The sequence below is a fragment of the Cornus florida genome, unplaced genomic scaffold (assembly GCF_030987335.1).
Source record: "Cornus florida cultivar Cherokee Brave unplaced genomic scaffold, ASM3098733v1 CherokeeBrave_3.0.0_Hap2_Chr05, whole genome shotgun sequence".
NCBI classification, from domain to species: Eukaryota; Viridiplantae; Streptophyta; class Magnoliopsida; order Cornales; family Cornaceae; genus Cornus; species Cornus florida.
Genome location: NW_026775575.1, coordinates 100,190,817 through 100,204,208, shown reverse-complemented (window position 1 = coordinate 100,204,208; position 13,392 = coordinate 100,190,817). Strand labels below are relative to the sequence as shown.

At 33.0% G+C, this 13,392-nt stretch overlaps 1 protein-coding gene across 1 annotated transcript; it reads right to left on the bottom strand.

The window, feature by feature from the left end:
• Nucleotides 1-7,715: 7,715 nt before the first annotated feature.
• LOC132307975 (protein DETOXIFICATION 40-like) lies at nucleotides 7,716-12,367 on the bottom strand. The gene is made up of 7 exons (XM_059805902.1): nucleotides 11,772-12,367; nucleotides 9,743-10,374; nucleotides 9,310-9,366; nucleotides 8,847-9,085; nucleotides 8,624-8,742; nucleotides 8,237-8,323; nucleotides 7,716-7,980 (listed from the first exon to the last, which is right to left on the bottom strand). The coding sequence occupies exons 1-7, from the start codon at nucleotides 12,129-12,131 to the stop codon at nucleotides 7,915-7,917; spliced, it is 1,560 nt and encodes a 519-aa protein (XP_059661885.1). The 5' UTR covers nucleotides 12,132-12,367; the 3' UTR covers nucleotides 7,716-7,914.
• Nucleotides 12,368-13,392: the final 1,025 nt, after the last annotated feature.

Sequence of the window (13,392 nt, the reverse complement as noted above, 5' to 3'; positions counted from 1 at the left end):
AATATAATAGATAATATACATATATATTATATATAATATATATAAATTTTCGAAAAAAAAAATTATATAAAAAAATTAATTCACAAATAGTGGTAAAAAAAATTATAAAAAATTTGTTTTTTTTTTTTTTGTTTTTTTTTTTTTTGTCCTTTTTTTACCAGATATTTTAGATTTGTACTTCTTTTTAATTAGGTTTAATTTTAGTTTCCTTCTAATGTCTACAACTTGACTTGGAATTTGCCTAATATTAATATTACAGATGCAAATATGAATGGTGAGAATTGTAGTTGAAAATGAATAGTAGTTGTGTTAAAAAATAGCATTTTGCGTGAAATGTACCATTGGAGCAGAATTGCTAAAATGTAACATTTTAGCACTGTATCACCTGTCAAAATATAGATTTAGCATACAAAAATAGGTTTTAGCATTGGAGATGCTCAAATCTACTACATCCCAAACTGAGACTCGATACACGTATACATCCTAGTTAATTCAATAATAACTAAATAGTCCATATATAGATATATATACATACTAAAGGAACCTCACTAAACTATAGAGTTGTCTCAACCTGAATAGTAGGCAACATGCAAAACACACATATAGTGGGCATGAATACCTAGACCTACCAGGACACACAACTACACTATATCTAGCTATACATTCATAACAATACACGCACCCTAACCACTGATCCTGAGACTCAAGCTCATATCATGGCATAATTATATATATATAATCCGTCCTATCCAACTATCCAAATATTATTTTAATAATATGTCACCAACTGTTTCGTTGACCTGACAGGAAAATAAGTAGGACTTAACTTTATTAATTAATTCATTCCCTTATATGCCCCCATCCCATAATGGTGCCCCGTCCCATGATGGTGCACTTTTCGACAATATAACCACATAAAGGCTTCTATGTCCATATAAAGATGCAAACAACATCTACATCTAATAATTCACACAAACGTGATATATATATATATATATATATATATATATATATATATATATATATATATATCATTTACATCTAATTGAGCAAAAATAACAATTCTAAATATCATGCAATTAATTTACCTTATAACAATTCTAAATTAACATGCATCTCAATTAATTGTACTCCTCCACAATCTGATTAAATTCATTTAAATCCAAATAATTGATTTAAATAATTTAATCCAACCATATTTAATTAATTTAACCTTTTAAATTAAATTTCATACTTAGCATAAGTACTTTAAATCATGCAACCCAATTCTTAATAAATCTATTTAAATTAAATAAATATTTAATACAAATCCATTAATCAAAAATAATAAATATTAATTTAATTATCAATATCAATCATTACTTACTTTAGAAAGAAAAAAAAAAAAAAACAAAAACAGAAAACAAATCATGATATCAATCATTAGATCAATCATTACTTGCTTTAAAAAAAATCAAATCATGATATCAATCATTGCTTGCTTTAAAAAAAACCACAATTTGAATTCACATTGCACTGATTCACGCCAACTTATAATTTGCCTCGTTCGGCATGCTTACATATATATATATATATATATATATATATATATATATATATACACAATTCTGATTTCCCTCACACAACAATAAACTGATTCATGTTTATAGAAATTTCTCGTTCGGCGTGCATTGAAGAAAACACGCACTAATTCCATCTAATATATATAAACTGTTTCATGCTAAAAAATAATCCCCTCGTTCGGTGCGAACACTATGAACCAAATTTAATTTCATCTAATTTATACAAACTACTCCATGCTAAACCCATAATATATTACAACACAATTAAAACACAACATATTACAACACATAAAAATTTAATTTATCAAAATATGAAAATTATCACAAACCCATTATTAAAATACATGAACTGAAATTTCCAAATAAATCCATGTAATTAGATTCAATTAATTTATTTAAAGAACTTATAATTAATCGAGCATGCATAGGGTAAGAATCAAAGGAGAAGAGAAGAATTAAAACTTGTCTTAACGGTTTTGATAAAAGCCCTAACCTCCTTCTTCCTCTTTCTCTTCCTTCTTTCTCTCTCTAAAATATATTAAGTAATTTATTTTCTAACCCCCTTTACAACCCTATAGTTATAAATTTATAGGCAAATAAAATAACTCTAATCCTTTTTCCAATCTAATTATAATTAAAAGAAAAAGAAAAAGAAAAATATAAAAGTTAATCTAAATAAAATATAAAAAAGGTAACTAATTAAATAGTGTATATATATATATATATATATATAGACATATACAACTATCCATGGGTAACTATCCGTACCCATTTAACCTCACATCCAAGTTGTCCATGAAACCCAATTGGTTGGTCCACTATTACTGTCCATATCCAATTCCTTTAAAAATGAAAAATAAAATATATAAAAATAAAATAATTAAATAATTAAATTCCTAAACAAATACACATCATCACATACAATTTAATTTAAACAAAAAAAAATCAAATACACATAATTTTAGCACACAATTTAATTTAAACAAATAACTCAATTAACACATAAACAATCAAATCAATTAAACAACTAAACAATTAGCCAAGAAAAAAAATAAAAATAAATAATAAATAAATAAATAATAAAAATGCAATTAAAATAATTAAATAAATACTGAGACTATCTTTTTAAAATTAGGGGTATTACAATTTCAAACCTGAACTTCTTTATTGCTACATCACTCTCGTTTCTTGAATCTTGCTTCTAGCTATTACGAGCGAATGGACTAAAGATTAACTCAGTACCAATTATACCAGACTTCAATGATTGAAAGAGGGCATTCTTTGATGTTTCGTTTGAAAACTTGATCGTCATGTAGAGTTAATGCATGCTTCGACTTCTCCAACAAGGTTAGCAGGCACATGACGTCTAAGAGCTTAAATATGGCTGGAAGGCATCGATGATACTCTATCACCTTAGCAAATAGCAACCTCAGGAAGATATGTAGCAGTTGCGCGCTGTCTAGATGGTGGAGCCGGCAAAAGCAAATTCTTACCTTTAAAAACAATGATTTCATCATCAATCCACTCGTATCCGTGCAAACGGATCTCAGATTGATTACTCTAACTAAGAAATTGTGCAAGTGGAGGAATGAGAGCACCACCAGATCCCCAATTGCCTTAAGTTCACAAGCCACAACTTCTGAAGCATTGTGTGCTACTTTTTGAATATCAGCGGTTGAAGAAGAGACAGGAAGTGACTGCATTTCTTCAAGATATTTGCGTTGGAGTACTAATGCAATGGTTTCATCTTTATCAACATCTGACATTATTTTGAGTCTAAGTTTGATAAACTTAGACAGTCCACGCTGTCCATGGCGCGTTGGAATATCAAGTCATTCGGTAAACTACACAGTTCACCGACTAGTTTCCAAGCCGCCGTCTATCCACCATACCATCCTTCCTCAATGGAATATCATCATAATGTGCTCTCAATTTTGATTCAGATAGTATTATGCCCTTAATATTACCAAAGACATCTGATTTCACATAGGTGAAACCCCATCTATGTAGAATAAATGATTGTTATGTTAAAATTAAATTAATGCCATTTTCATTGTGCATTTTGGGTTTATTCATGTATCTGTTATTGTACATGTATCAAGTGAGTAAACGTATCAAGTGAGTGGTTGAGAATTGTCTTGAAAAGTTTAAAGGTCTACGATAGATTAGTATATAGAGTCTAAGGGATTTGCTATTAAAATATATGAACACAAGAAAGAATTCAATACAATACAGAAAAATATTTGTTTCTTCATTCTTTTCCATTCTTCACATAGAAATTATTTAGTTGGTTGAAACTATAGCCAACATAAGTGGTATCAGAGCTTGATTTCGATTAAGAGCAAACTGGGCGTGAAGCTTATTGACGAGAAAATAAACCCCGAAGAAGATCGATCGTGATAGCGACTACAAACAATCAAAACCAAGGTGCCCATCAATCAGCACTTCCCATTTTTTATGGGGAAAATTATGATTTTTGGTATGTGAAGATGAAGACCATTTTTCTCTCATATGATTTATAGGACTATGTCGAAAATGGGTATGATGAACCGGAGGATACAACAACTTTGACGAATGCCCAAAGACAACAATTAAAGGATCATAATAAGAAGGATGCAAAAACTTTAGGCTTGATTCAACAAGGAGTTGCTGATACAATCTTTCTCAGAATTATCAATGCTTCTAAAGCAAATGAGGCATGCGAAATCCTTGAGAAAGAGTATAGAGGCAGCACGAAGGTAAGAACTGTAAAACTCCAATCTTTGAGAAGAGATTTTGAAAATATGAAGATGAAAGAAATGGAGTTATTAAAAGATTATTTTTCTAAACTTATGGAGGTGGTAAATCAAATGAAGACCTATGGGGAAAATATTTCTAGTCAAAGAATTGTCGAAAAAATATGACCCCATTGTTGCTGTTATTGAAGAGACTAAAGAGCTTGAAAACTTGAGTGATGAAGAATTGATAGGTTCCATAAAAGCGTTTGAGCAAAGGTTGAGTAGGCACTCTAAAAAGACAATTGAAAGTGCCTTTCAATCCAAGCTCAATGTTAGTTTCAAAAATCAAGAAAAATACCCATCAAGTTTTGATCGATCCAAAGGTGAATCTTCTAGAGGTAGAAGACACGAAAAAGGAAGAGAAAGAAATATTTTTGAGAGAAGTGGAAATGTAGAGTCCACTGAACAAAAATATGGAATTTGCAAGAGAAGTAGCCATGTTGACAAAGATTGTTGGTTTCAAGTAAAACCTCAATGTTTCAATTGCAAGAAATTTGGACATGTTCAAAAAGATTGCCGGTTGAAAACAAATCAGCAAGCTAATTTTTTCGAAAAGCAAGAAAGTGAAGCGAGCATGTTTTATGCTTGTCACACGGCATCGAAACAAAAGGATGATGTGTGGTTTCTTGATAGTAGGAGCAGTAACCACATAACTGGAGATAAAAAAATATATTCTTGGAGATTGATTCTTCATCAAATTCTCAAGTGAGGATGGGAAACGGTGTCTTGGTCCAAGCAAAGGGATATGTACTATTTATTGCCATATAGACAAAGAAAGGAATAAAGCATATTCGGGATGTGTTACTTGTTCCGGATTTGGAGCAAAATTTGTTAAGTGTTGGACAGCTTGTAGAGAATGGATACTCTATTCATTTTGATGAATACTCTTGCAAAATTTATGACAAGGGAGGACAAAATCATATTGTGGCAAAAATCAAAATGGGGAAAAATAGAAGCTTTCCTCTCACTTTTTCATGTTCAAAAAAATGGCATTGAAGATGGATGTTGTTGATGAGTCGTGGCTTTGGCATAGAAGACTTGGGCATTTGAATTTCCAAAGCTTAAAGAATTTACAACAAAATAACATGGTGTATGGGCTGCCAACAATATAAGAAGTTAAAGAAGTTTGTGAAGGTTATACTCTTGGCAAGCATCACCGAGAGTCATTTCCGAAAGAAAAGGCATAGAGGGCTAAAGCACTATTGGAACTTGTTCATACCGATGTGTGTGGACTAATGACAACACCAACTCATGCGGGTAACAAGTATTTTATTATTTTCATTGACGATTTTTCAAGAATGACATGGATTTATTTCATGAGACAAAAAATCAAATGTCCTATCTGTTTTTAAAAAATTTCAAAAGCTTGTTGAAAGGCAAAGTGGCCCATCTTATCAAAGTGTTAAGAAGTGATACAGGTGGAGAGTACAACTCAAGTGAGTTTGAAAGTTTTGTGAAGATATTGGCTTGGAGAGACAATTAACGGTTGGGTACACTCCACAACAAAATGGAGTGGCAGAAAGAAAAAAAATATAACAATTGTTGAGATGAGACAATCAATGGCTTATGAGAAGGGGCTACCTAAATCATTTTGGGGTGAAGCCGTGTATATGGCTATTTACTTGATGAATAGGATTCCAACAAAAGCGGTGGAGAATAAAACTCTATTTGAAGCATGGAATTGAAGGAAGTCATCATTGAACCACTTGAAAGTCTTTGAGTGTATTTATTTTGCTTATGTTCCAAGAGAAGTGAGCACAAACTTGATGAAGCTAGTGAAAGATGCATCTTTATGGGTTATAGCCCAAAATCAAATGGCTATAGACTCTTTAATTTGAAGAAGAATAAATTGATTATTTGTAGAGATGTTATCTTTAATGAGAAGGCTATTTGGGATTGGAAAGAGAAGAAAGTTCAAGATCAAATCACCACTTTCAATGAAGAATCAGGAAATCAAGAAAATGAAAATGAAGATATTCTTGAAGTTCCACAAGAAATGTCTCCCGTATCTAACTTACAATCAGTCCCAACTTCTCCATCAAACTCAAATTCCTCATCTCTAAGTTCAACTCCAAGAAGAATGAAAAGTCTTCGTGATGTGTATGCAAGTTGCAATTTTTGTGTTGTTGAGCGGAGTAGGTTTGAAAATGCAATTAAAGAAGTGGCAAGGAAGAAGTTTAAGAAGAAGAGGAAGAGGATGAGATTCAACTCAAGTATTACAAGACCGAAGACCAAGATGCGGACATCTTCACCAAAGCACTTCCGAGAAATAAGTTTGAATACTTTAGAGAATTGTTGGGTGTCACAATATGGCAATAAGGGGGTTGTGTTAAAATTAAATTAATGCCATATTCATTGTGCATTTTGGATTTATTCGTGTATCTATTATTGTATATGTATCAAGTGGGTACATGTATCAAGTGAGTGCATATATAGTCTAAGGGATTTGTTGTTAAAATATATGAACACAACAAAGAATTTAATACAATACAAAAAAAATTTTGTTTCTTCATTTTTCTCTATTATTCACATAGAAATTATTTAGTTGGTTGAAACTATAACCAACGTGTCAGACAAGCGGTATATATGGGCCCGATATTTCCATTCACTTTGTATTGATCGCTCACTATGGAAGAAACCTGTTTGATTGTAACCTTCACATGAACATGAGAAATTTCAGTATCTTTAAGCACAGCTAATAGACATTCATGCGTTTTGACAACGCAAGAACGGAACGTGCAGTGTTAACCTGAAACCCGAGTGGTGTTTATACCAGAACGTGCACAAGTGACGAGTACAGTAAATCACCAGTCTCAATTAAAAACAAAGCTAACAAATGGGTCGTCATGTAGGAGATTGAAGGCATTCAGATGGAGAATATATGTGCATGATAGACTTGACAGTTTAACAACTTCCCACAAATGTCTGCATATATGTATGATCTTAATTCTTTGAATCTAATTAATATGGGCTACAACAAAAATTTGAACTCTCTTTTGCCTCGTCTTCGAGAAATTTATCCCCCCAATTGTCACACACAAAAGGATGCACATTCAATACGTGTTTCCGGAAATTTTCCGACAGCACTCTGGCTTAATTCTTTGAAACTTTGTTTTAGGGTTCTTGAAATTAACTTGTTTTCAGATAAATATATACGCGAAAATAGGCATTGCTCACCAGAGAAAGAAGCATTAATGAACGGCAAAAGCATTTGATTAATCGCTTTTTCTTCTTTCCACAATTTAAATAAAATAAAATAAAAAATCAACGACAACTGGAGAAAAGATAAATTTTGTAATCGATTTTTTTTTTTGGCTACAAATGTACTTTTTTTTCTATTTTTTCTAGCTACAAATGTATCAAACACTAATTAGGATACTTTAAAAGGTGAAAGATTATATTTTATTTATTGTTGACATAAAGTTCTTCTTGAACTCTATCCATTAAAATCAAAAATCAATCTGACACCATAGCAGTAATCACACGTGCAACTAGCTTTATGGAACACAAAGCCAAAAAAAAAAAAAAAAGAGCATAGAAGTGGGAGTCAAGCCATGTGGTTCCACAATTTTCTCTTAGTCCTTCAAAATTGGTTCCTTCTTGTCGTCCCAGTTATCCAATCTCTTCAGAGCTGCTTCCACCTGCAATTCACATTCGACAACAACAAAGCCTCAAATACAAATACATTCAACTACCAATACCAATATATGCTTAACACCTACTTTACAAAGAAGAGATTGAGTGTTTGGGTCGTATTAAATATAATATTGCAGTATGTTCATGACCATAAAACTCTAGCTTATCTAGATGACTTCCTAGTAGCATATGCCTAGCCTAAAAGTAATTTTGAGAAAATCGGGGATAAGAGATCAATATAATTTACATGAATTAATTTACCTCTTTATTCCAATCTGTCCGATAAGTAACCCATATCAATATGATAGTCTGCATCAGTGTACCGCCTATCATCCCTGACCATATTCCCTACAAAATTAAACCACACAAAATTTATTCAAAATTAAAAGATGACCTAATAAAAATTAAAGTATTCTACAACTTTATCCACATAATCTCGATGATAAAATTAAACGGTTATAATTAAAATTCATAAAGAGAGTAATTTCATGATATTATGATAATGAGAGTAATTTCATGATATTATGATAATGAGATGTGATGTAATGGGGTCCCCATAATTAATTGTCATAATTAAGGTGGTTACATTAAACATGTAAAATATTTTTACAAACCGAATTATTACTTTTACAGTAAAAATGGTTTTACCTTGGCGCCCAGATTGAAGTAAAATCCAAGCACAGCACCAAATGGGATTCCAACTACATAGTAACAACCAACGTTCACGTAGGCAACGAATGCTTGCCATCCGCAGCCAACAGCAACACCTTTATGGTGAGAATTGAAATAAATCAACAAATCGTGCAATTCATGCAAATAAAAATAATACTAAAATGTCATTGTGTTCATGTAGCACTAGAATAATGGTTACCGGACAGGACGGGTTGAATTCCGTTGAGAATGAGGGTAACAGCAAGAAGAGGACACATATCGGAAACAGCCTCCGCCACAATTTCACCGTCAGTAAAAATGTAGCTGATACTATGTCGAAATGCCATCACCATAATTGCTATTACCACCGAAATTATGAAAGAGATTGAAGTCACCATCACTACAGAAAATGCAGCTGCCTTTGGATGTCCCGCTCCAAGTTCATTTCCCACTCTCACACTGCTCAATCAAATCATACATATATGTAATTCATACGCACACCAAAATCATGTATCATGTGTGAATATATTTTTTTTAAAAGAGCCGTTCTATTTAATTGGCCACACAAAAGGTTGTCACACCAACTTGGATTAATTGATCAAATTTTAACTATTTTTATGTTTGTAGCTGGCATAACCTCCTTAGAAAAGAAAAGTAAAAGAAGGGGGCAAGAATGAACTCACCTCGCAGCTGCGTTGAACCCAACAGAGATCATAAGGACCCATCCCAAAACCGAGGTGCTACAATTATTATCAAAAATCAAATATTAGTGTAATCAATTAATGTAAATATGGATTGGTGCGCATGACATGAAAAAAGAGCTAAGCCACCTTTACATGATTGTAACCAATTCGACACAAGACACACATATAACTACGTCAATATTGTTTTTATCTGTCAAATTATGATTGGTTAGGATAATGTAATTTCCTGTATAAAATTGATCCATTTGTATAGCCCATAACTATCCAATGACTCACTGCAAGCGTAACACACTTCAGCGCGTGCATATCACAAACGGCTCTCGGTGCTCGGTGCATCAATATTTATTCCAAATTAGCCTAGGTCATATGCATAAGAACAAAACAATAAAGGGAGATTCTTTTCTATTCTTACCAAATAGAAAGAGAATCCAAAGCAATCTCGGGATTCTCAAGCAGACCAGCCAACAAAACCAGAATCTGGAAGTACCAGGCCTCCAAGCAAAGCATCACAGCCGATGCAGCCGATAACTTAAAAAAGCCCCATAGCCCAGAAAAGGCCTGTACACTGAATCCGGCCCATGTGTACTTGCAGTGTTCACTCTTGGCAATGTAAAGGACTTGGCCCACCACTATTATCCACCAAGACAGGCTCAGAACTAAAGAAGCACCCAAAAGCCCAAGCCCAAATTTGTATATAGCAAGCCAACTCAATAAGAGGTGCACTGCTATGGTGGCTGCCGAAATGTATGCACTCGGTGCAACTATGCTTTGAGATTGCAGGAATTTTTGTATGGGGAAGTTGACAGCATATGCAAATATCTGAGGGATGAGGCCGTAGACGAACAATGCCGCGGCCGATGCGATCTCGACCGACTCGCCAAGAAGTGTGAGGAGGGGCTTGCAAAAAACGTATATCAAAGTGAGGAGGACACCGGTTATGGTGAGGAGGATGGTTGATCTTTGAAGGTAAATGCCTAGCATGTCGTATTTTTGGGCTCCATATGCTTGCCCACATAGAGTCTCCACGGCACTTCCCATTCCAAGCTGCAAATAAACATATACATATGCACTAAAAATAATTAATAGTTGTGGGCCGCAAGTACAAAAAATTATAAATTGCTGTAAATACATGCAAGTAGCTGGATCCGCACTTAAGTGAGCAGATAACCTGAGGGACGGAAGAAAGTGACAGATAAAAATGAAGGGATTATAAGGGAGAAATCATTACATAGTCCGAGATCATTGGTACAGATCAATCATGTATTGAGACATAAGAAAAAATAATAATAATAAGTTGAAATTGACATAAATTTAACATATTTACTTACGTGTCAGTACAGTACGTGTCAGTACAGGATTGGATAGTGATCAATGATTCTGAGACTTGTATAATAATTTCTCGATTAAAAGGAGCTTTTATTATTTAAAGATTGATTATATTTGGACGGATTTCTCATGCCTATGGCCCTATGTGTTTAGTAGACGGAATTTTTATTTTTATTTTTATTTTTATTTTTATTTTTTTTTTGTTTTGTTAAAGGTGAAGAAATTTCTCAGTATAGGTAGAACACAGATGATCAGAGACTCACTTTAGTGTATCCCTCGCATGGAAGGTATTTTAAAATATATATGAAGAAGCTTGAAGGGAAATGAAAAGTGAAGGAAAGTAAACTCCACCATATATATCAATAAAAATTTCTTATCATCATTTATTTTATTATTATTATTATTATTTTTTTTTTTTGAAATGTACGTTAAGCAAATGTATTTATGTAAACATAATTACAAAGAAGCAGTGGCCCAAAAGAAACAACAAGGTCAGGTCAGTGACCCAACCCAAAAGTCTAAATGACTCAACCCGATACTGTACTTGTCATTTCAAAGCACTAATCTACAACACGTCAACATAAAACGAGAGGATATGAACAAATCCCATGGTTATGGCAAACCCCACATGTTCTCCCTCTTTTCTGTCAACTCTCACTGCTTCCAAAAAATTAAAATCATGTTTTTACTTTAATAAAACGTGGATAGAATGAAGAAAATGGAGCTTCTACTTCTAATTTTTTTTTTTTTACCTTTTACAAACATGATAAATTATTATATATAGGACTATATAGTCTATATGATCAAAGTCAATACCAACTCTGAAAAAAATGAACAAAGCGAACTAGAAACCATTATATGGTTTTAAGCAATCATTATTTAATATGTAAGCAAAAAATTAAATAAAACTTACACATTTTTCGTTATCAAATGGTAATTGGCCCAAGTTCATATAATAAATTTTTAAGAAAACGGTGTTTGTAAATACGTGTGTGGAAAAAAATAAATAAGTAACTTTTTTCTTGGCAAGAAAGTGATCATACCCATCTGGAGTGATCGGAGACAAAACTGACCTTTGGTGAAAAAGTGGGAGACAATTGATGATGAGTACATACCATGAGGCCAAAGGCGAAGGTTTGGATGCCATTGTTGCCGAGGGAGGCTGCGGCGAGCTCAAGATTTCCAAGATGGCCGGAGAAGATCTGCGTGGACATCGACATCACGTAGTTGATGGAATAAACAGCAGTAGCTGGAGCAGCCAGCACGAGCAGCAGCTTCAGTTCTATCCATGTCCCGGCCACCGCCCGCTGAACCAGCGTTTTACTTGTGTTGGACAGTACCCTTTCCAGCTCATTGCTTAACTCGTAGTGTTTCTCATCGTGTGACAATGATGACGACGATGACAATCGCGGTGGTCGTGGTGATGGTGTCGGTTGTAACAAAGGTTGATGAACGTCTTCTTGTCCAGACCCCATATATATATATATATATATAGGTAAGCTACGCGCGCGTACTATATATATATCTCAACAAAAGGAACAGATAGATCACAAGTTTATATAGTCAAAAGAGTAGAACCACTTCACCACCAGAGAAACTCCTCCGCCGGTACGTCCACGGCGGTGGAGTGGGGTGTGGTGGTGTGAATGAACTCGATCAATTGGTACAACACCAGTCGATGTAGTAGCATCAGCTTTTAAACAAATGAGTAGGTGAAGCGAGTCCAAATCAAATTACGCGCATTCGACGGAGCCCTTTTCCGAGATGTGGCACGTGAAGCACGTGTTACCACCAATCACAATACATGTGCCACGTTCATTATAGACGTTTCTTTATTTTTTCATTGGGTTAATTATAAAAAATTATTTCCGTATTATACAAAAATACAGTTTAATGGTACTTTTTCTTGGTGGAGGTTCAAATCCTGAGATTATGAGGGTGTAAGTATATTTTAAAATATATATATAAATAATGATAAAACTGTACTAAGTTTTTTACGTTATTCCAATACTTGGCTAAACCTTAAGACAGTGATAAAAACTGTCTTATTATAGTTTTCATATAATTTTTAGTTACAGTCAAATAGCAGTGAGATACTGGCCCAACTCCCGAATATGATAATAATACTTTTGTGCAATGATTGTATGGTTCCTGTTGTGGAGCCAATTTTTACAAATGCTTGCTACTTTTTTTTTCTTTTTTCTTTTTTTTGGACTCGGGTGTCACTTTCTCACGGTAAAAAATAATTTATATGAGCGTATAAGTATATTTACTACTATCTTTAATTTGGATAAAGATATTTAAATTTTGTTTTATCACTTTTGTTGACTCACATACCATCTTTTTCTCATATATCACATTTTTGTACATGTGATGAAAAAAAACATATTGCGTCAACATTTTAAAGAATCAGTCTTTTAAAATTAAAGAATTTTGAATTAAATTATAAAATGACAGAAATTATAAACATCCTTGATTTGTAACTCTAAAAATAGTTCTCAAAAATTTAGAAAATAGATAACAATTTTTAGAGAATTACAAAAGACTGTTATCTGAAAATAAATATTTTTATAATTGAATTTTCAGAAAATAATTTTTAAAAAACTTAATCAAGCAAAAAATTTTGTGTGTTTTTCTCTTTTCAATTTTTCGAAAATAAAAAACTATTTTTATAATTACAAACCAAGAAAGTCATATTACTCTCGTTATTTCAGTTTAAGAGTACAGGACTTTTAA

Bases quoted from the DNA above. Each gene is read 5' to 3' on its own strand.
- LOC132307975 (XM_059805902.1), bottom strand. From the start codon at position 12,131: ATGGGGTCTGGACAAGAAGACGTTCATCAACCTTTGTTACAACCGACA. The intron at 9,086-9,309 runs GTGAGTTCATTC...TTGATTGAGCAG, and splicing joins GGGTTCAACGCAGCTGCGAG to TGTGAGAGTGGGAAATGAAC. The intron at 8,324-8,623 runs GTAAAACCATTT...TTAATTTTGTAG, and splicing joins ACTTCAATCTGGGCGCCAAG to GGAATATGGTCAGGGATGAT.